The sequence below is a fragment of the Vanacampus margaritifer genome, chromosome 18 (assembly GCF_051991255.1).
Source record: "Vanacampus margaritifer isolate UIUO_Vmar chromosome 18, RoL_Vmar_1.0, whole genome shotgun sequence".
Classification (NCBI taxonomy): domain Eukaryota; kingdom Metazoa; phylum Chordata; class Actinopteri; order Syngnathiformes; family Syngnathidae; genus Vanacampus; species Vanacampus margaritifer.
This window is the reverse complement of record NC_135449.1, coordinates 8,333,826-8,356,674: the sequence shown is the minus strand read 5'-3', so window position 1 is coordinate 8,356,674 and position 22,849 is coordinate 8,333,826. Positions and strand designations below refer to the sequence as shown.

At 41.3% G+C, this 22,849-nt stretch overlaps 4 protein-coding genes across 4 annotated transcripts; 3 read left to right on the top strand and 1 right to left on the bottom strand.

Moving 5' to 3' along the window:
• The first annotated feature begins 273 nt into the window (after window positions 1-273).
• Window positions 274-4,440, top strand: tmem106a (transmembrane protein 106A). The gene is made up of 8 exons (XM_077549994.1): window positions 274-494; window positions 1,288-1,464; window positions 1,542-1,605; window positions 1,677-1,830; window positions 3,098-3,238; window positions 3,313-3,356; window positions 3,423-3,476; window positions 3,549-4,440. Exons 2-8 carry the CDS (start codon window positions 1,308-1,310, stop codon window positions 3,655-3,657), a joined length of 723 nt encoding a protein of 240 aa, XP_077406120.1. The 5' UTR covers window positions 274-494; window positions 1,288-1,307; the 3' UTR covers window positions 3,658-4,440.
• A 908-nt stretch (window positions 4,441-5,348) lies between these two features.
• On the top strand, window positions 5,349-7,421 carry LOC144037974 (E3 ubiquitin-protein ligase TRIM35-like). Its single transcript, XM_077549904.1, has one exon. The coding sequence runs from the start codon at window positions 5,575-5,577 to the stop codon at window positions 6,970-6,972; it is 1,398 nt and encodes a 465-aa protein (XP_077406030.1). The 5' UTR covers window positions 5,349-5,574; the 3' UTR covers window positions 6,973-7,421.
• Window positions 7,422-7,783: 362 nt separating this feature from the next.
• Window positions 7,784-12,857, bottom strand: LOC144037975 (E3 ubiquitin-protein ligase TRIM35-like). Its single transcript, XM_077549906.1, has 2 exons — window positions 12,791-12,857; window positions 7,784-10,304 (listed from the first exon to the last, which is right to left on the bottom strand). The coding sequence occupies exon 2, from the start codon at window positions 10,253-10,255 to the stop codon at window positions 8,870-8,872; it is 1,386 nt and encodes a 461-aa protein (XP_077406032.1). The 5' UTR covers window positions 10,256-10,304; window positions 12,791-12,857; the 3' UTR covers window positions 7,784-8,869.
• On the top strand, window positions 11,623-18,130 carry arl4d (ADP-ribosylation factor-like 4D). Its single transcript, XM_077549907.1, has 3 exons — window positions 11,623-11,654; window positions 13,343-13,562; window positions 15,327-18,130. The coding sequence occupies exons 2-3, from the start codon at window positions 13,463-13,465 to the stop codon at window positions 16,007-16,009; spliced, it is 783 nt and encodes a 260-aa protein (XP_077406033.1). The 5' UTR covers window positions 11,623-11,654; window positions 13,343-13,462; the 3' UTR covers window positions 16,010-18,130.
• The last annotated feature ends 4,719 nt before the right edge of the window (window positions 18,131-22,849 follow it).

Here is a 22,849-nt window from a genome sequence, read left to right as displayed (position 1 = left end):
CAGAATGAGAAGTCTCTTAAGAGCTTTACATTTGACCTCCTTAATCCTGCATACAACCTGTAAACTAAATATGGGTTTATGACGTTCTGAAAACCTTGTACTTGTATGGATCTACTACTAGTGGTCAAAGGACAGCTTAAAATTGCAAATGCTATGCATGTACATTAAAAATGGTCAAATATTGATTTCTGATCGCAACGCATCACGAGTTTTAAGGAAGCCAACTGGAGTAAATTAGTGGAACAGAGATGTAGTACATTATCTTAGCCGCTGTGGGGCGGTATAGATGACCTGTCATCTGAAGACGGCGGAAGTGTTCCTCTCACGTTCGATTTGTTTTCAGCAAAAATGAGACTTGTCAAACACCAAGACGGAGGACACAAAATAAGCGTTTAAACCACGGAGAAGTGTAATATCTGAGAATTTAGCTCAAAAGTTTTATTTGCAGACCAAGTAGTTTTGAATCTCATAGAGGATGACATCTGCCATTTAAGGTGAGTAGTTTTTACGAAATAAGCTTTAAAAATGAGAGTCTAAATGTCACAAAGGTACGCGCCGAGCCTCTCATAAATGTCGTTTGAAACATGGCATGTTATAGTTCCCATTTTTATTGCAGAACACAGGTGGAAGTGGTGGTGGTAAAAAAAAAAAAAAAGCCAAGTCACGCAAAGAAATGTATTAGTATTCAGAAATTAAAGTTAAAAACGACAAATGTACAGTATAATGTGTTTAGTATACTATAATTTTTAATGATGCGAAATTACGTGCGCAAGCTGCGAACGTTTAACCTAATTAAATGTATACATGGTGAGGTGACGTCCACAAACGTCAGGACCAACAAATGATTACAATTTATTACGAATCGTTTTATTCCGCCGTTAAACGTTGACGCAGGCGCAAATGATGTATTTAGGACGACATAACGTGTTCAAATAAATTAACAAAAAACGTGTCACACAAACTAGAGCGGGTAATGGCGGAGCGATATCGAGTGTTTCGAAAAGTGACGTTGTTTTGCCACCTGATAAAAGTAGTTCTGACCACTCGGAACCAAGTCCCATTCGTTTTTTCCCATTGTTTTTAATGAAAGTACAGAAATGGAGCATATTTTTTTGTAGCAGAATGATTATCATCAGTTGAATGTGTCACCACTTTGGACTATGTTATGTCACAAATGTGCTTTTATTGGTCCTTTATGACTAACTGTGTGACTGCACAGCACATGAGTGCACCTAACATCACTGTACAAGCTATATTTAAATAACTATTTTTGTTTGTTTTTGAAAGCGCCGACCCAGCCAAGGGTCATGGTTGCGAGCGAGCGCACAAACGCAAGCGGGGAGTCCAGTCCGGATGGGGAAACCGGCTCGGAGACGGTGAAGACGATGAAACATTTCCCACGTTACGGCTCAATCGTGGGAGATACTTGCCCCACCTGTCGCGGCACTGGACGAATTCCAAGAGGTTTGAGTAACATTTTTAAATGGTCATGTTATGGAAATGTGTGTATACAATGTATGGATGGTCGTTTTTGTTTTCAGGCCATGAAGACCAGCTGGTCGCCGTGATCCCATGTAATGATAAAAGACTCAAACCCAGACGCACGTAAGAACTATACAATACAGCATGACTGTAATTATATCATTTCCATGGTTGATATTGACGTTCCACTGCAGGAAGCTGTACGTGTGCGTGTCCATGGCGCTGTGTCTCTTCCTCAGCTGTCTCATCCTCTTCTTCCTCTTCCCCCGGAGCGTCACGCTCACCCCCGTGTCCGTGCTGTCCGTCATGGTTTACTTTACGCCGGACACGGTGCAAATGGAGGTCACGGTGAGCCATGCCCAAAACCGAGATTAATGAACACAATTGGCTGCTTTAATTAAAGCTGCTCAACGCAGAAAATTCTATTTTGAATCGCTACTCCCACCTGTGGCTAAAACATTAAACTGCACACACGGCTCTTCACGTACACAACAGGTACGACGTCGCAGCCACAGACAGAGGGCGGGAAATTCTAACCCGAATCCAGTCTAAAAACTAGTAGCCATAGGCTTGCAGGAGTACCATTGTTAACAGCTAACGTGTTAATCTACTAATAAGAAGATGTTTCAGTCATAAATTGTCAAATAAAAAGGCTATTGTAAAGGTATTTTTGTGCCAACTGTTAAAAAAAGCAGTTTTAACGTCTACTTTAATGGACTTTGAAAACGTGGACGCTGGCCGCCTCGCGCCTTCTTGGCTTAAACTAACTATCTTAGTATTAACGAGCATAGCATTAATGAGGATGAAGCTACTAGTGTAGCATGAGAATGAATTTCGCCCCACTTAGGTGGGTGTGACAATTGGTGGTACTTTAACTATAGCGAGCGTAGCATTAGCGAGGACTAAACTACTAGTGTAGCATTAGTTAGCATAGCATTAGCGAGGATGACGTAACAAGTGTAGCATTAGCAAGCTAAGCATAAGCGAGGACTAAGCTACCACTATAGCATTAGTGAGCACGAAGTTACAAGCGTAGCATTAGCGAGGACGAAGCTACTAGCGTAGCATTAGGGAGCTTAGTATTAGAGGGTGAGGATGATGCTACTACCATAGCATTAGCAAGCTTACCATTAGTGGGGATGAAGTTACAAGTGTAGCATTAGCGAGCTTAGCATTAGTGAGGACAAAGCCACAACAAGCTTGACGCAGATGGATTTAAAATTGGATAATATGGCTTAATAACTGTATAAAGATAAAGCACACTCCAATTACCATTTAACATATATATATATATATATATATATATATATATATATATATATATATATATATATATATATATATATATATACATACATACATACATACATACATACATACATACACACACAAGAAAATTCCAGTGGAAGTTTGCCTTGTGCTGTATTGCATTCACATGACAGACTCCCGTAAAAGTGGACACATTTAAAAGGGTTGGAGGAAGGGCAAAGTTCCCCTGTAAGACTTTTCCATGACAATGTGTATTTCCCCCCCCCCCCCCCCATGTATGTTAAGTGATGCTGTATTTGTTTGTGGGCTTATTTTTAGTGTTTATTTTTCTCCTCCTGCCCTCTAGAATCTCATCACAGTCATCAATGACAACTTTGTTCCGGTCCAAATCATGGAGCTGGACGTCCAGGGTCTGATATCTCGTGTGGTGGTGGGCAAAACCAAGTTGTCCAACATGTCGGCCATCCCATCACGCTCGGACAAATCGGTGAATTTAAAAAAAAATCCTGTTAAAATGTGATTTCAATTTCTTTTTTTAACTCTTTTCTTTCACATTGACAGTACACATATCAAATTGAGCTGCCCATTACCGATAAAGGCCTCAGGTGAGCAGACAAAAAAGATCTCGTGGTTTAACGTGGAGGCGATGTAACCAGTCAAATGTCTTCCAGCAACTTCTGCCAGTCGAGCGTCATAAAGATCCACACCTTATTCCTGGAGCTGCAGTAAGTTTCAAGGCCACAGGGGGGCGCCGGTATTGCATCGCATAAACTCCTGCCACCTGTTTTGTGTCGCAGGATGACGATGAACATCTCATACTTGTCCCATACGGAGCAGCTGTCTCTGGAGACTTTTGAGTACATCGACTGCGGCACCAACTCCACCATGCCGCACCCTGTCAGATGAGATCACACAAGTACACGCATGTGTGTGTGGCTTGAAAGTTCTCTCAAGCTAGGTACACTCAGACCAGAAATAGTCAAGCCAATTTTGATCTTTTTTTTCTTTCTGGTGAAAGTAAGCATATTCCTTCGGGGTAAAGAGAGATTTTTCTGCTCAAAATGTTCGCCAACAATCGTGTTTTTTTATTTACGATAGCAAATCGTCATTGGACACAACCACAGACTCCGTGACTGTGATGTGAAATGTGACGTTAGCCAATCAAGAGGCTTGCTGAAGCTGTGACAAGATAAGCAAACACTTAGCCTAGCTTCTTCGATTGCTTTTCTTACAACTACTCTTGTATTTCGCAGCAGTCTGAATGGGAGAACCCAGGAGGTATTGTTGTGTGTTGTGTTCATCATCTACTGCACACAATACACTATAAGAGCGGTAAGAAAAAAAAAAGAAAAAAAATTCCGTGTCATTTTGAAAATCAGTTAAGATGTCAAAAAAACGGTTTTGTGTACATGCCTTGCTGTGACCAAAGAAGCACCTTTGTGACACTTTAATGGGAGATTAATGAGACAAACTGAGTTGTTGCACTTTAAGTTCGTAACCAAGTCGATTTCATGAAGGGAATAATAAAAAAGGAAAAAAATCCAGGTTTGAAATGAAATGTTCAGTATTTAGATGACTCATTTGTAATATGACGGTATTCACGATAATCATCTTGATGCATTCATGTGTCACATTGTTCATTCTGTTGTTTTATTCACTGATTAAATATTCCGATATTTGTCACACTCACGCACTGACTTGGAATTGTTTTACAAACACACCAAACTTTTAAATTTGCGCCTGTTATTTAACAGCTTTTGATCTTTGTGACTATTTATCAGAGAAATGGACTTGCGATATTTATTTGCCGCCAAAAAGTAAGTCAACATGAGTGGAATCATTTTCCATCTTACACAAGTGCTAATTGGAGAGTCAGTCACTCTGAACATTGCCAAAGATTTCCACTGCAGTCAACACAACAGGACGAAAGTCTACGAGAGCAAACGAGCCACGTAGTTTAATAGGTTTATAGCCTACCGGGGACATAAATGGCTTGAAAAAACTACAGTACTTCAAATGTGTTCAGTGTAACATCATAGGCGTCACGCTGTCGCCATCTCCTGGTCACTATGAAAAGTGCTGTCAGTGAACTTCAACTTCCGGGAATCCACCTATCCGTATTTAATATGGAGTGTTTCTGTTTCAACAAATAACGAGTCGTTTAGCAATTTTTTTTTTAAATATTTTGTTTCCAAACGTAATATTCAGTGACCAAAAGAGACACGGGTCTTTGAGGTACATATTAATTTTGGCAACAGCTTTTCCGAGGTGGAGCAAATTATTCGGGAGATTTGGGAGGGGTGTGCAATATTTTACGTTTCAAGTTCAACAAGTACAAGTGGTGTGTATATATACACATTAAAGTTTTTTGTTTTTACAATGAAAACACAGTTAAAACATTAAATTACTCTCAAATTTAAGTGGTGCTGGAATTCAATTAATTTCCGGGTGCTTGAGTTCCCCTCAGATGGGCTTTGAGACTTGTGTGTTGACTTTCGTTTTCGTCTTCAACCACTTGTGGAATTGGTTTGCAGAGTTTTTTTCCCCGCCGTTTGGACTTTGGACAACTCTGCTTCCCCCCCCCCCCCCCCCCCCCCGTTGCATCCTTCACATCGAGCAAGGATGTCTTATTTTCTGTCGCGCCTCTCCGACCCCAGGCTGGGCTGAATGAAACATTCAGCGGCTGAAGCCAGAAAGCTTAAAGAAAAGAGAATAATAAATTAGCTCCAGCAAGCAGGAAGTGCACGTGGGGAGTTCCCGTAAATCGTGTCTCCTTACGGAATTCAAGGTTTCGGTGACTGAGACGGTGTCTTCTCAAGGACCATGGCAAGCCGAGTTGAGGACAATCTCCATTGTCCGGCCTGTCATGATATCTTCAAAGATCCTGTCATGCTGCTGTGTAGTCACAGCTTCTGTCGCGCATGTATGCAGCAGTGGTGGGAGCAGCAAGGGGATCGATCTTGTCCAGTCTGTAGGAAAAGGTGCAGCTTGATGGATCCACCTTCAAACTTGGCACTGAAAAATGTGTGTGAGGCATTTTCACAAGACTTAGTTGAGGCGGGGGACCGCTGCAAGTTACACAAAGAAAAACTGAAACTCGTCTGTTTGGACCACCAGGAGTCTGTATGCATTGAGTGCAAAGATGAAGAAACCCACGCGGGTCACAAGTTTCAACCCATCCATGAATTTGTAAACGATCACAAAGAGGAATTCCAGAAAGCCTTGCCGGACATGAAAGAAGCATTGGAAAAATATATTCAGATTCAAGACAAATGGAAAAAACAAGCGGAGCACATTAAGTTCCAGAGGGACCAAGTTGAACGCAAAATCAGGAAGGATTTCGAGGTTCTTCGCCACTTTCTGGAGGTTGAGGAGGAGGCCAGATTGTCTGCTGTGAGGGAAGAAGAGCAGAAGAAGAGTCTGATTCTTAAGGAGAAGATTGAGGCTCTCAAAGGAGACATGGCCGCTCTCTCAGACGTGATCCAGAGCACAGAGGAGAAGCTAACATTTAAGCAGACTTCCTCAATGGAGAAGGACTTCATGAAGAACTACAAGACTGCATTAACCAGAATCCTCGAGCCGTTCACAGGAGCGCTTCTGGACGAAGCCAAACATGTGGGCAACCTCAAATTCTCCGTGTGGGAACGAATGAAGGCGATGGTCTCCTACAGTCCCGTCATTCTCAACCCAAACACGGCCTGCTCAACACTCAGTCTGTCCGAAGATCTGACCAGTGTGAGTTTTAGAGGAGGAGAACAACATCCAGACAATCCGGAACGCTTATTGAGCAGCGTGCTGGGTTCTGCTTTGGACTCGGGAGTGAACATCTGGGAAGTTGAGGTGGGAGACAACCGTTTCTGGGAACTAGGGGTGGCGTGGGAGGACCCCAGTTGGCGAGGCCGGCCGCTCAAATGTAACATTAGGCCTTTTTATGAATGCACGATGTTTGAACAAACATTTCCAAACGTCACGTCCCAATCATTAGGATCTCCGAGTATGCCCGTGAAACTGCAGAAGATCCGCGTTCACGTGGACACGAACGAAAGATCAATTTCATTCTCGGATGCGCTTACAAACACGGAATTATGCAAACAGAGCAACGTTGACAATTGGCCACAATTGTCTGACGAGATGAAAATATGTCCTTACTTTTGCACGACAGGTAAAAGGCCTCTGACAATAATTCCACTTACACCTCGTGTTTCAATTTTAAGTCAGTGACGATGCTGCTGCTATTTCCCCCCATATTTGTTTTACATAGTGTGACACACTGTAAATTAAAGTTATGACTTTCAAATGGAATATAATTCATCTTGTTTGAGATATTTTATTTTACGTAAATTGAATAGTTTAACAAATGTCATTTTGTGACTTGAGTTTCAGATTACAGCTGTTATGTGCAAATGTCACAAATGTTTAAAAAAAATGTATGCGAATTTTGTGAAAATGCCGACATGCAATTTATGCCTGCTTCCATCCGCTCTTTTGCGAATATGAGCCGCGAGATGACGTCGTAGTGTCGGAACTTTGGTACAATAGGGAGTTCCGGTTGGGGAATGTTGGTTTTGACGGACCGAACGGAAGTAGTTTGTCTTGTTGACTTCCCTCCGCCATGTAAGTGAAGTGTGTCGTTACATTGAGAGATTTTAATAAAGCCATCTGAAATTGCATTCATGTTTTTTTTCTCTTTAGTTAATTATAAAAAGAATTGCATTTCTGTGTCTCCCCAAACATATCTTACTTTTTCATTCGCCATTTTTTAATGTATTTTTTTTAAATGCTTATTTTAACAAATTGAAATCACATGACAAACATCAACACAGTACACAACACTCTCACAATAACAATAAAGGAAAAATAAATGAATAAAAAAATATGCCAGGGGCTCTTAAACTAAGAAGTATTAAAAACACCAAAAGGAGAACACAAATTTAAGGTCCTAAATAATAAGAATATTTGCCCTTTTTTTTTTTTGCAGTTTCCCCATTTTAAGAGAAACAAACAAATGTAATGCTCAAAGATAACTCAAATAAACAGTTTTTAAATGATTTTATTTAAGGGAAAATCCAGACAAAGCTACGTGCCCGTTAAATCATTAACTGTGGCCAATTAAATCTTTTTTGTAAAGCCGAGTTCATTTTCCCTGACCACACCCAAGCCAGATTACCTCCAGGCCCGTTCAATCAAGTCACCTAATTAGAACCTGTCTGACAAAACCGAGTCAGCCAACACGTGCCAAAAGCCGAAAAACATGTTTTTCCTGGAACTGTAACGGAATAGTTACTTTTTTTTTTATTACATAATGGCGGTACATGTATTCCGTTACTCCCCAAGCCTGCTAGCAGACATTCCTATCTAGACCACTGACCTGAACACAGAATATGACTGGATCGCCGATAGGCCGCCATATTGCTCCTCCCAAGAAACGTTTCTCGGCATCCGATCCTATACATTTACAGTATCGAAATTGGAGAACATTTGAGATAGTACTTAGTAGAAACAACATGGTTTATGATGTTTTAAATTCATTAAACCCAAACAAGAGTACTTGAGACATTAAATACATGTATAAATGCTCTGCTTAATGATGTTTACAGGAAAAAACTTGTATATTTGTATTAAATAATTATAATTCAACAAAAGATGCCACTGCCAAATCTACTTTGTAATATCGACATAGCACATACATATTTAAAGCCAGTGTGACCACTTACACAACTTTGAAGAATGTCAATATTTTATTAGACCAGTCTGTGGGCAACAAGTTGACAGGCAGCAGACAACCGCAGAGGCTAATTTTAGCCACCTGCTCCACGCAACACACATCAGCATTCGCCAGTCCTCCCGGGTGGAATAAAGCACCCAAAGGCGTCTTGGTTCACAAGCCATACACAAACAGAAATAACGGAATACTGATTCCGTTGAAAATTTTAATAACTGAATACTTAACACATAAGTAGGCTATGTGTTCCGTTTTGGGGATGCTAAGATGCTAACAACTTTGGATGGAAAGTGTGCCACCTAGTGGTGACTATTGCACACATCTGTTTGTTCAAATTGTAGTCAAAAGATTTTTGTGATTTCCCTTTTTTCTTTTTAAAAGTATCTCCATAAAACATCATTTTTGACTTTGAATCGTAACTCGAGGTGGAAGAGGAATTACTTTCAGAGGATGTTCTCCCTTTGTGGATAACAGAGGAAACATTTTTTTTTTACATGACAAACGTGGCCAGTGCGAAGGTTGCTTTTTGCCCAATTCAACGTTTGTCAGAGATTCAGAGAATGAAATTGATCCTTTGTCGGTGTCCACGTGAACACGGACCCTCTGCAGTTTCACTGGCGGGTTCCACGATCCAAATGGCTGGTCAAACTTGATGTATTTATCATCGCAAAATGCAATTCCCCAAGTGCACATGCTAATTGGCCAACAAAGGTCCCCCCAGACCACCCCCACTTCCCAGTCAGTGTTGTCCCCCACCTCCACATCCCAGATGTGCGTTCCTGAGGTCAAAGCGGAACCAAGCACAGCGTTACAGCGATACCGCTCTGGATTCTTCGGATAATCCGGTCTGACTTGAGAACTCACACTGGTCAGATCTTCGGACAGACTGACTTCTGGACCAGCCGTGTTTGGGTCAAAAATCACGGGGCTGTAGGTGACAATCTCCTTCATTTTTTCCCACACGCTGAACTTGAGGTTGCCCACATGTTTGGCTTCGTCCAGGAGAGCTCCGGAGGGCAGCTCGTGTTTTTCCGGCAGCTCTTGGATTTTGGTCATTGCGGTCTGGAAGTTCTTCACGAGGGAGACGTGGTCAGACATTTGCAACTCTTCTGCGGTTCGGATCTTGTCTAAGAGAGCGGTTATGTTTCCGTTGAGAGCCTCAATCTTCTTCTTCATCATCAGACTCTTCTTCTGCTCTTCTTCCATCACAGCAGACAATCTGGCCTTCTCCTCAACCTGCAGGAAGTAATGAAGCGCCTCAAAATCCTTCTTGATCTTGCGTTCAACCTGGTCCCTCTGGACCTTGATAAACTCCGATTGTTCGAAGCAGTTGTCCCTAATCTTAGAATAATATTCCAGTGTTTGTGTCACTTTCTGCAGGCCTCCCTGGAGTTTCTCTTTGTGATCTTTTGCAACTTTATCAAGGAGATGGAACTCGTGGCCGGCGTGTATGTCTCTGTCTTTGCAGATGTGGCACACGGGCTCCTGGTGGTCCAAACATAAAAAAAGCAGTTTCTCCCTGTGCAAGCTGCAGACGGGCCCTAACTCCATGGGGGGTTCTAAGTAGGCCTCACACACATTCTTCAGTGCCAAGTTTGAAGGTATGGTTAGCTTCAATCTACACTTTTTCCTACAAACTGGACACAATCTTTCTCTTTTATCCTCCCACCACCCCTGCACACACGTGCGACAGACGCTGTGTGTACACGGCAGCATGACAGGATCTTTGAAGATCTCCAAACAGACCGGACATAGGAGATTGTGCTCAATTCGGCGTTCCATGGTCCTTGAGAAATCCCAGTGACAAGCTTCACTCTTTGGTGGCGGTTATCTGTGATCACACAAAGACAGTTTATTATTGTTGCGCTTCCTGATGATAACGCTAGGTGGCAGTGTTAGTATGCGTATCTGGAGAGAGTCTGGCCAACTGTGGTGAACAGTTTCTTTAATATTTTCCTCGTTTTATTTCTGTAACCTTTGATGTATTTGACAAGGCGATAATATAAGGAAAACACTGCATGTATGATACAGGCATGTAATGTGAGGGTTTGTTGGTGGATGAGAAAGTAAGATGGAGTTTCTTCTGGATCAACGCTGTTTACTAGTCACGCACGCAACTACCGCGGCAACACTTCCTGACAACTCGTCAGCTGACCAACACTAACCAATCAAGAGCTAGCTAACTTTAGGTAAATTATGGTGAATTAGAACAGCAGATTTAACACGTCAATTTAGCTACTTGTATATAATTTTATTTGTAATGTATAAATGTGTACATAATAATTATGGAAACATAAATGTATTAGTAAATATTTAATTTAACAAATTAACTTTAATCTTGCTCATTTCTGAACTTTACACGAGTATATAGTATATATATATATATATATATATATATATATATATATATATAAATTATATATATATTTTTTTTTTACTGTACATGGATATTGAATTTCAACGTTGTGAATACTGGAAATGTATCAGTGTGTTCATACTACATAATATGTTCAAATAATAGTCATCTTGTGTTAAGGAGAAAATGGTATTCTAGAAAGTTGTAATTACTAACGCCAACCAGCGGAGGGCAGCGTTCGCTATCTTGTGTACATGGCCTGGGGGTAGCTTCGCATTTTAAACCGAAGAAAAGACAGCAACGCCAGCTCAGCGGTGTACGGGATGTGTTGTGAACGCTGTGCATTAAAAGCATATTTTGAAAACCCAAAATAAAAATCCATAAAAAAATAAACGTGTAGCGCCAAACTGCATTCTGCATCCCGCTACACATGTACAATATTTAGAACTTTTATTTACAACACAAAATCCACTGTAACTCGTTTCCATACATGGGCCTTGTTTTATCAAGAGTTTAAAATCATATGTATTTAAGTCCATTCACTTTGTACAGGCTTAGAATTAAAAATCAATTATTTTCTTCAATGATTACTCATGATAAAAGATCGAAGGCTGCACTGTGCAGTCCCGCCTACTTTAAACATCGACAATTTATTTTCTTTAACATAAGATGTCACCACAGAGCCATTAAAAATAAGAGGCTTCGATTTATTTGTTGTTGTTTTACCTTACAGTATAAGCAACAACAAAAAAACGACAACTCCCATGATGCCACATTCAGGAAGTGCAGTCACTCTTATTCGTGGGAATTTCAAAGAACAGAGAGGTAAGCACCAACTTCCTGTCTGCCTTTACAAGTTTTATGATGTCAACCTGTCTGTCCTATTCTTAACTTTTTACCCTGCTGAATTGTGAAGAAAGCAAACAAGGTTGTGAAATAATTGCAAACATGTTTGATATGCATTATATGTAATGCTAGCTAGCTAAAGATGGCTGCTTCACAGAACTATGCGGAATTTGCTTAAAAAATTTCAATACTGTGAGGTTCCAGTGTTCCACACTCCATGCCTTCATACACTTTGTTGTTTGAAGTGGTTACAGATGAAAAAAGAGCATTTCAAAGCCTCCTTTCAACTGTGGATCAGAGATATCATGATCACAGCATGCGTGCATGATGTCACTCACATTTGCTACAATCACAAGCTTTTTGAAAGTAATCAAGTTCCTGAAGATTAAACATGTCATTAACTGATATAATTATAAAAACACGCAAAAAAACAAAACATATATATATATATATATATATAATTACCCCCCATAAAAAGTTAGTGCATTGAAAAGTCACCAAATAGCCAAGAATGAACAACCCAAATATGGCATGGTTATTTTGCAATGGGGTGCGACAGCATATTCAATATTTTAAGCATATTTAATAAAGTGCCACTTGTGTCCATTCGAAAGTACAAATGAATATTGTACATTGCCTTACTGCATTAGAACTACTTTTACATTTTTTTTAAAAAAATAATTCATTTAACTTAAAAGCGCCTTTCAAGACCTTCAAGGACGCTGTACAACAGTTAAAAACTCAATTTAAAACAAAAATGTTTACATTTTAGATAGAATAATAATAAAAAAAAAGCTAAAAAAATAAAGAAACAGTGTAGTTTAAGGTGTGTAGGCAATCTTGAAAAGCTGGGTTTTTAGTTTGGATTTGAAAATGGTCAAGTGGGGTGAATTGCGGAGATCAGGTTAATTTAGTTCATTAATTAAAATGCAACACGCAAACAAGTTTTACAAAAAATACTAAAGAACATTGCCTTACTTAAAACACTATAAAAAGATACTTTGTAAATTGGAAGGTCATACATTACTAACGCATATTTCGGAGTATACTTATTTATTTATGTATTTTTTTGGTTGTTTGTTAATCAATTAACCTTAAAAAAATAGACCACTCACCAAACTGGAGAAAAACTCGTCAAAACCACACAAACACAACTGGCTTAGTGGCGGAAGTTACACAAAGTGAAGTACACACCACACACGTTGCAAAGGCCATTTGGGGTTTGGGTGGGGCGTGGAGGGAGGGGGGGTGCTTTGTGTGGACTGGCCCGATTATGTGAGCGCCACGGTTCATTTTAAATAAATAAACCAAAATACTTTAAAAATATATATATTAAAAGTATGACTTTATAGGCAAGACGATCACTGTATAAAGTCAGGCTTCAAGTTCATCTTGTTGTGCGCAATAGTCACCACTAGATGTCGCCAACCATCCATCCAAAAATAACTGGACTCCTGTGTAATCAAATACCGACCGTCATATGAAATAAATACATTTGCGATGAAAGATGTGTGTAGTTTAAGATTGCAATCAATGACAAACTCAACAATTTTGTCCGACAAGGTACATTCAAGTGTCCAAATGACGCATTTAAACGAGATAAATGCCGCAAAAGACGCCACAAGGCGCACATTCGTGAGTGCTCTGATTGGTCGTGACGTCACCAGGGCTCTCGAGTGTAGTGTGTTCGTGGCTGCTGTGGCCGAGAAGTGAGCGCCTCAATACTGCTGGTGGTTCACCGCGGGAGGGAAAAACCAGGCGTGTTTTGATGACAAAGTGCAACATGGATGCGTTTAAAGACATTTTTGCCTTTCTGCACCTCTACAAGTCACACTTCTGCCTCGCGATGCGTTCACGGGCTTGAAGAAGACCGAGACCTCATTCAAGGTACGTACGGCACTCTTGATGTTCATTGCACGCATTAGTTCATGTTTAATGCGATATGCCATATTTATTTGCATTAATTTAGCTGTAAACATTAAGAGCGATAAATATGCATTTAAAACACGAATAGACGTTTACTTGCACGTTTTCGGAATGCAGTTTGTGCAGTGTAGTTTTTGAATAAGTGAGTGTAAACAATCAGTAGAGATCTTTTGATGGGAATCAGAATGTCAACAACCGGATTAAAGCATCATCGCCATCTGCATGCATGGATGCATTCAATCCAGTGCTGCTTGAAATGAACGTGAGGTTGAACAGCCTTTTAAGAGGATTAGCTACGGTAAATTAGACACTGAACGCCTCAATTAACTTGCTTTTGTTTCTTATGTAGTGTTTCCCATCCTTATTTGAACCAGGTATATATGTCGGCATACCACTTATTGTAACTGAAACGTTACAAAAAGTTGTCTTCTGACAAAATGTAGAATAGCATATGTTGCTATCATAGATTAATATTTCTAGTACTAATTTGTAAATTTGTGTTTTTGTTTTGTGTGCCAAAAATGAGCACAGAAATTGCACTGTACAAGGGAAGTGAGGAAAATAAAAGCGACAGTCATGCACTTTCAGCTTTTTATTGAATAAGTCAAAACGCAAAAAAAAAATTAAATACTCAGATGGACAACCCAGCAGAAATTGGATGTAGAAGAAAAAAAGGCCAGCACACACTTGCCTCATTCACTGCCAATGACGCCTATAAACGTCAAAAATCCATTTGAGCCATTTCTATTAGTTTAACTTTTTTCCCACTTTTGTTAACAAGAGTATGAAAACCTAGACATTTTTTAAAATCTTTTTTTTTTTTTGCAAAAAATTAAAGATTGTTAAAAATTAGGGGCGACAGGCGATTACAATTTGTAATTAATCGCACGACTTTAATAGTTAACTCACGATTAATCACACATTTTATATCTGTTCTAAATGTATATTACATTTTTTCCAGGTTTTCATACTCTTGTTAACAAAAGTGGGGAAAAAAATGTTAAACTAATAGAAATAGTTCAAATGAATTTTTGACGTCTATAGCCGTCAATGGCAGTGAATGAGTTAAGATTCATATCAGCGGCAGCGGGACCACAACTGATCCCCCGACGATCAATACGTTTTAGCATTTCTCGTCTGCTCCCCCCGTTGCCACCAACATCAACATAAATCATGTTCAATCACTAAATAAGGACGTGGAAAAAAAATGAATGACATTTTACAATGTGGCACCTGCTCCAAGCGGCTAGTAGCTAGCATCTAGCCGCTAAGCTAGCGCCCAGGTTCACAGTTTCCGTCTGACATCTTTTAAAAGGCGGTCGTCACATTTTAAGTCTTTGAGCAATTTTGAACAAAACGGCTTACTCAAATGTGCTTTTTTTCTCGCCGGCACAATTGCTGCTGCGGTTCTGACGTCACTTTGCGAGAAGAAAAATCCGTTTATGCAGTTTAAAAAAGTTGATTATCCAAAAATGAAAACCAATAAGTCGCTCGTTATTAAGTGAAATGTTATTTTCTCTGTTTGAATTGTTTTGTAACTAAGCAAATGTATTATATTAGTTTCAGTAGGATATCCGAATACTGTACCAAAATATTCGTTAGCTTAAGCCCTATTTAGGTTCATAAATTGTTCGTAAATGATTATTTTTGGAATTCACTGTCATAGCTGTTTTAAGTGTGTGTTTATGGACCCTTTAAGCACTTTCCATTCTTTGTTTTGATAAGGTGAGCGACCCCGCCTGACATGCAGACCTTGTAAAAGCTCCAGAGGATCAAAGCAGGCATCCTCACGTGGAATCATGGGTAACCACCTGAGTGACTTGGCGCCCCCCAGCTCCTTCCTGCCCGGCTTCAAGTGCCCACATGTTGTAGTGATCGGTCTGGACTCCGCCGGAAAGACCTCTCTGCTCTATCGCCTCAAGCTGAAGGAGTTTGTGGAGACCATCCCCACCAAAGGCTTCAACACGGAGAAGGTGAAGGTGACGGTGGGCGGCGGCTCGCGGGCCGTCACCTTCCACGTGTGGGACGTGGGCGGCCAGGAGAAGCTGCGGCCGCTGTGGAAGTCGTACACGCGGCGCACCGACGGCCTGGTGTTCGTGGTGGACGCCTCCGAAGCCGAGCGCATGGAGGAGGCCAAGGTGGAGCTCCACAAGATCAGCCGCAGCTCGGAGAACCAGGGCGTGCCCGTGCTGATCCTGGCCAACAAGCAGGACCTGGACACGGCGCTGCCCGTGAGCCAGGTGGAGAAGCTGCTGGGCGTGCAGGAACTGAGCGCCGGGACGCTGCGCCACGTGCACAGCTGCAGCGCCGTGGACGGCCGCGGCGTGCAGCAGGGCCTGGAGAAACTCTACGACATGATCCTCAGGAGGAGGAAGATGGTCAAGCGCAGCAGGGGCAGGAAGAGATGAAGAGGATGGATGAGGAAGAACGTGATCTTGTCCGGTGGCAGCAAAAAAGCACAGTTCCACGACTCGTTGTAGAAGATGAATTACAGTAACTCATTCACTGCCATTGACGGCTATAGACGTCAAAAATTCATTTGGACTATTTCTATTGGTTTCACTTTTTTTTTTTGCCACTTTTGTTAACAAGAGTATGAAAACCTAGAAAAAAATGTGTTGTACATTTAGAACAGATATAAAATTTGTGATTAATCGTGAGTTAACTAGTGAAGTGATGCAATTAATTACGGTTAAAAATTGTAATCGCCTGACGGCCCTCATTTTTTATAATCTTTTCTTTAAATTGTTTTTATTCTTTAAATAATCCTTTTTTTTTTCAAGAAAATATTATATTACAATTTTTAATCGTAATTAACTTCACTAGTTAACTCACGATTAATCACTAATGTTATATCTGTTCTAATACAATAAAAACAATTCTAGGTTTTCATACTCTTGTTAACAAAAGTGGGAAAAAATGTTAAACTAATAGAAATAGTTCAAATGAATTCATGTGATTAATTACAATTAAACATTTTAATCACAAAAAAAGAAAAAAAATATTATTAAAAAATTCTGGGCGTCAGACAATTATAATTTTTTTTATTGTAATTAATCGCATGACTTCAATAGTGAGCTCACGATTAATCACACATTTTATATCTGTTCTAAATGTAATTTTTTTCTTAGGTTTTCATACTCTTGTTAACAAAAGTGGGGAAAAATGTTAAACTAATAGAAATAGTTCAAATGAATTTATGTGATTAATTACAATTAAACATTTTAATCACAAAAAAAGAAAAAAAATATTATTAAAAAATTCTGGGCGTCAGACAATGTGAAACTAATAGCAATAGTTCAAATGAATTTTTGACGTCTATAGCCGTCAATGGCAGTGAATGAGTTAATAGGGACCGCATCTGCCCTGCTGCGAATAGTGAAAAAAATAAGCTAGTAATTGACGTCACCCTTTATCATTTGGGGGTGGGGAGTTGTTCTATTTGTAGTTTTCTCAAACTTTTTACGTCACCTAAAAAACACTTAGATCTCCAAGTACCAAGTCTTTATACCATTAGTCTTCCCTAGCTACCATCACTCCAGTAATGTTTTACAAAACTAATAATGCTCAGTTGTGATTTGATTTGACACTGGTTACCAGGGCTTGACTGGCACAAAAAAATCGGGCCTGCCATTTTGACGTCCCGGCCCATACCAGTCAAACACATTGTTCTGCTATTGATATTTTGACTGATGTTGGTTCAGTTTGCTGTCTATATTCAAAATGGATTCATGGACTAGCCCCTCTAAATTGTGGGTCAGTCTCTTGGGGTCAAATGGAGGGGAAAAAAAACCTGAAAAGCACTGCATCTGCCCCAAAACACGCCGGCCCACCGGACATCTGCCCGTATGCCAGATGGCCAGTCCAGCCCTGCCGATAACAATTGAAGTCGTTTATAATACTTTGGTTAACCTTACGAAGAACTTACAGACGAGCAGTGTTGCCGACTTGCCGACTTTGTTGCTAAATCTGGTGACTTTCCAAAGCCTCTTGGCGACTTTTTTGCTTTGTTTTCTGGTTGCCTCTACCACCACCTTCTTCCTCTCTCCTGAAGCGTCCGTTACTATTACATATTTATTGCCGATTATGCAAATTAGGCAATGACATCATGTAGCCACTTCTCACTATTTTTTTAGGACAGCCAAAACCTACGGTCCTTACTGGGAAGTTGGCAACACTGCTTAAGAGCACATGGAATAAATGCTAACATATTTCCAATCTGCCCAACCAAACAAACCGCAATAAGTGATAAGCTAACTTGAAAAAAACCTCACCCATTTTGATAATCCCGTGAATATTTTCTAATCTCGCCTTGTGAACTTTGTGACATTTTTTTATAGACCTCGCCAATCGATTCATGGAGAACCTGATTCGGTTTTAGAGTTTTTAACGACCCCCCACCGCATCCCTTGCTGTGTTTCTTCTGCAATGTACTTAAAGCTTGTTTAAAAATGTTTCGACGAACAGACTATAGAACCTGTATGTTTTTGTAACATTGGTGAATGAATAAATCGGAGCACCGCACTTCAGACATTGTCGTCTTTTGTGGAAAGTGATTTGTGGGCAATTGGGGAACGATCCTGATCCCAATCATCCATTTTAGGACCCGGAAAGTGTTCCCATCTTCAGGATGGCCCCCTTTCACCCTGCTGCTATTGTTAGCATGCCGCTCTACCAGCGGGTCCGAAAGTCGATCCTATGATCAATACGGCGACCTTTGAGCTCCATCCAACACAGCTAGAATAACAGTCACCACTTTCTTGCATGTAACCATAAAGCCTGTGACCTATATTTAAAGTAAAGACAAATCCAAATCCACTTGTTTTGCCACAAATCCTATACATAAAAGTTTCCACTCAACCACATTACGCAACCTAAGCTTAATACCAGTAGTGTGTTGTTGATCCTTGTGTGTGTGTGTGTGTTTGTCTTGTGTAGCATGAATAGTGTGGAATGACTTTGGATTCGTCCTTAGGAATTTTTGCACGCGGACTTGCATGACCTCCACGTCCAAGCTACCTGCACCCCAACCCCACCCCCCGCAAGCTCATTAAAAACCCCAAAAGTTTCTCAAGGATGTCTTTAGCGCAATCGTCCCCACACAGCATCTGGCCTGCTGACTTCATTAGCATTGTAATGTAGCAGCAGTAGACCAGAGACACTGTTGTGGAGGTGTCATGTACAACTATTTAGTGCCCTATTTTCAAGTGATCCATATTTCTGTTGACTTTTAACGTGAATGGGATCTGATGGTCTTTTTTTTCTTTTCTGGAGAGCTCAATATTGTTCATTCGGTAATTTTACCGATTTGACATGTCATCATCATTGCTCTCTTTTTTTTTTTTTTGTATGTGGGTGAGTATTCATTAGTTCACCTAAAACCTATTTAAAAAAATCCCATACCGTTCACCTAAACCGAACACTTCCAGCCAGAGTTGTGAGGCCGTCAGGAGACCCGAGGAAGGACCAAAGAAAGGAAAGCGAAATCCAGCACCGACCAGACACCACCAACCAGAGTCCTTCACCATCTGATGGTCTTTTAACATAGACTGACTAGCGACCAGTCCAGGGTGTACCCGCCTCTCGGCCAAAGTCACCTGTGATAGTCTCTAACTCATGATGATAATGAGGACAAGTACTAAAAAAAAGAAAATGGATGGATGTGGCGTAACCTACAGAAAGTTGTACCAACATCACACTGAGGATGTGACTGGCCGACTTCCCGCATCGCAATCACGGTTCCCTCCCCCTGCGGAGGCAAAGTGAAGGGAGCTGCGCGATCATTGTCTCCTTGGCGCAGTCTTTGCCTCGTTTTGCATATTTTATTTTTCAGGCTCCCCGTTGTCTCCCGACCTCGCTCTCTTGACAAGATCCACAGCAGGCGGGCAGGGGAGGCTGCAGGGTGGTTTAGGTGACAGAAACGGCCCTTGAATTTAGGACTCGGGTTCATCTGTGGGCTTTAAAATGAAATGATGTCAGGTTCTCAGCCACAAACTTTTATAGGCAGTTTGTCTTGTTCATTCAGTCTGAAGGTTCAGGATGTCTTACAAACTAATGTGTCACTCCAAGATGCCTAAAGACGAAGTCTTTGGAAAGACCTTGGTACTCATTGTGGTCTGGTTCTCTACCACAATTTTTTTTACAGGGAGCTAGTTACCCGCTGTAAGACCTTGGACAATATGTGGCCTGGTTCTTCATCACAAAACATTAGTTATCTGCCATATTTTTTAAAAATTTTTCTGGAGAGCTCAGTATTCTTCATTCGGTAATTTTACCGATTTGACATGTCATCATCATTGCGCTCCTATTTTTATTTTTATTTTTGTATGTGTATGTGCGTGCGTGTGTGTATTCATTAGTTCACCTAAAACCTATTAAAAAAATCCCATACCGTTCACCTAAACCGAACACTTCCAGCCAGAGTTGTGAGGTCGTCAGGAGACCCGAGGAAGGACCAAAGAAAGGAAAGTGAAAGTATCTGCCATATTTTTTTTCTTTTTCTGGAGAGCTCAATATTGTTCATTGGGTAATTTAAATTTAATTTTCATTTGACATGCCATCATCATTGCTCTCCTTTTTTTTTTGTATGTGGGTGAGTATGTGTATGTGCGTGCGTGTGAGTGTGTGTGTATTCATTAGTTCACCTAAAACCCATTAAAAAATCCATACCGTTCACCTAAACCGAACACTTCCAGCCAGAGTTGTGAGGCTGTCAGGAGACCCGAGGAAGGACCAAAGAAAGGAAAGGAAAGTGAAAGTATCTGCCATATTTCAAATACAAAGCTCTCTGTCCTCGTGGGCCGGACTCCTGCAGGTCTCCAACACAGTTGATTCCGATCAAACAGGATCGCTATCAGGCTTATGCAGAGCTTGCAGGATGAGCTGATCATATATCAGCTGTGTTGGAGAAGGGAAACTTCCAAAACCTGCAGGACTCTGGCCGTCGAGGACCGAGTTTTCCCGCCACTGGCCTGGACACTCGGACAATTACTAAGTGCAAAGGAAAGGGCCCATATTGGAAGTCTTTGAAAAGACACCTTTACCACAACATTTCATATTTCATCAAAAGTATCTTTGGTTGTAAACGGAGCACATTTAAACCTCCACACCCTCTTGCATTGATGATGGAGGATAATTACAAAAAAGCAATCTCTGGAACAACCATGGATCACTGAACCATCTTGAACCCATACTATTAAATTGTGTATAAAAGATTGCAAGAAGACATTTTGTTGTCATCCAGATCAAACCTTTGATTTAACAGGGTGTCCCCTTAGGCCACGTTCCGTAAAAACGGGCCTTGTAGCTTTTGGCTACATGATGAAAAACAGACCTCAGCGCCTCTTAACGCCCCCAAAACAGGCCTGAGACATAATTTTCTATCGCCCCGGCAACCTGACTTCATCAGTCCCCGAAGGGTGATGAAAGGGGTCCGATTGCTTTTGTGGCAGCATGTCCGATCCAGCGGAGGTCACCAAGGGGTCAGGGAGATTATAAGAGTAGAAGATCAATACCGGAGTCATGTGATCTGTTGACCTTTCGTTTGTATTCAGCGTCCTTGTTGGGAGGGTCGCATAATGGTTGTCTCCAATTTCTCAGACTGGGGCAGTTTTAGGAGCGGTAGAAGTGGTGTGGAAGGTCATCGTTGCCGGACGTAAAGGGTCCAAATAGGTTGAAAAGGAACAATGTTTGGGGGGGGCGGGGGCTGGATTAGTCGCTGCAGCTTTTATCCTCACAGATCGTAAAGCTGCCACTTGGCCTCTGTTTAAGAGGCGAGTGCGCCTGATTGAAATGGGGGGGGGGGAGCTTGACTTTATCAGCAGTCTTTCACCCGGCAGAATGCGGCGGTGACTTTGGCGTGACATCCCCCTTCACCTTTCCACTGATTCATGGCTTCAACTCCTGTGTTAAATACAGGACATGCATTTTTATTCATGTTCATGAATGCAATGCAGGCTCCAAAAGCACATCAGAAAAACACGTGCGAGGAGCTAAAACATGACTTCACGCATGACCTCATCCTTTTGTCCTTGTACTGGGTGGACGTTCACTTCAAATTTCGAAACATCTGGCTGTATGTTTTCTCTGGAACAGATGAATCCGGTGTGTACGCGCACGGGGTTTGTCACCTCAAGTCAATCCAATCCAGAAATCTTCGCGGCGCATGCTTGTTCTCAGGACGTACTCCAAAAGCAGAATCAGTTGAACTTATGTCGAAGGGTCCAAAAAGTGGACAGTAGGTAGAGTCTCGTAAAGAGACGTTCTGGCTCACTTGCAAGCCATAGCGAACCAGAGATACTGTATGACCCGAGTCAACCTTCATCTTTGCACATGGCCGTTTGTTGACGTGGTGTCCTGCCTGGAGGCGACAGATCCAAACGCCGCGAAAAGGTGGGAACCCAGCTGAGGGGGTTGCTCGGGTCTCAGCTGGATGTGGGGACAGCTGCATAAGCTGGCCTCGGCTTTTTAGTCACCTTGTGAAAGGAGGGAAAAGAAGAAGAAGAAGAAGAAACCAACTTGTTTTCCACTGGACTGAACAAATGAATGACCTTGGGCAATTATTTTGAACAAGTCATTAATAACTAATTAATCCCAGCAACATCCTGTCAGTGTGTTAGTACAACCCGTTTCCCTCATGATGCGTACGACTCAGACGGACGTTTTTTGCACGAGGTTCTGAAGAGGAACCCATGCGGAGCAGATCTGGTATTTAGGGCCTTAATCACCCAAATGAGGCGACCATAGTGGCCTTTTTGTTCGCCTCCATCCAAGCTCGGCGTTCCTTTTGTTTTGTCCATTTTCATTTTGTTGTGTCAAAGATGGTTGTTTGTGGTTCCACTTAGGCCCCCGGACCCAATTTTTGAAGGGGAGTCAGGGAAATATATGACAAGTTTTGTCCCATAAAAAAACATCATTAGGAGATAGTGGATTGATCTGGGCTTCGAAACCATGACGAGTGCATGCCGCTAATCTTGTTAGGTCCCCCCTATTGGGCCTTTGCCACTAAGGTAGTCTTAACACCCTACTGGAGGGGAGAAAGGCAAAAGGCACCCTAGATTGGACGTCAGCCTATCGCAGGGGGTGCAAAAAAAACATCAAAAAAAGAAATCCTGCCAATGACCTTAGAGTGAACTAGTGGCATCAGAAAACAAAAATTCAATTTGAGGGCAATGAGCTCGCCGCACCTACTTGCAGCCATGATTTTAATAACTTTGGGGGAAGGAGGACGGGTCCTTGTGGCCTTTATT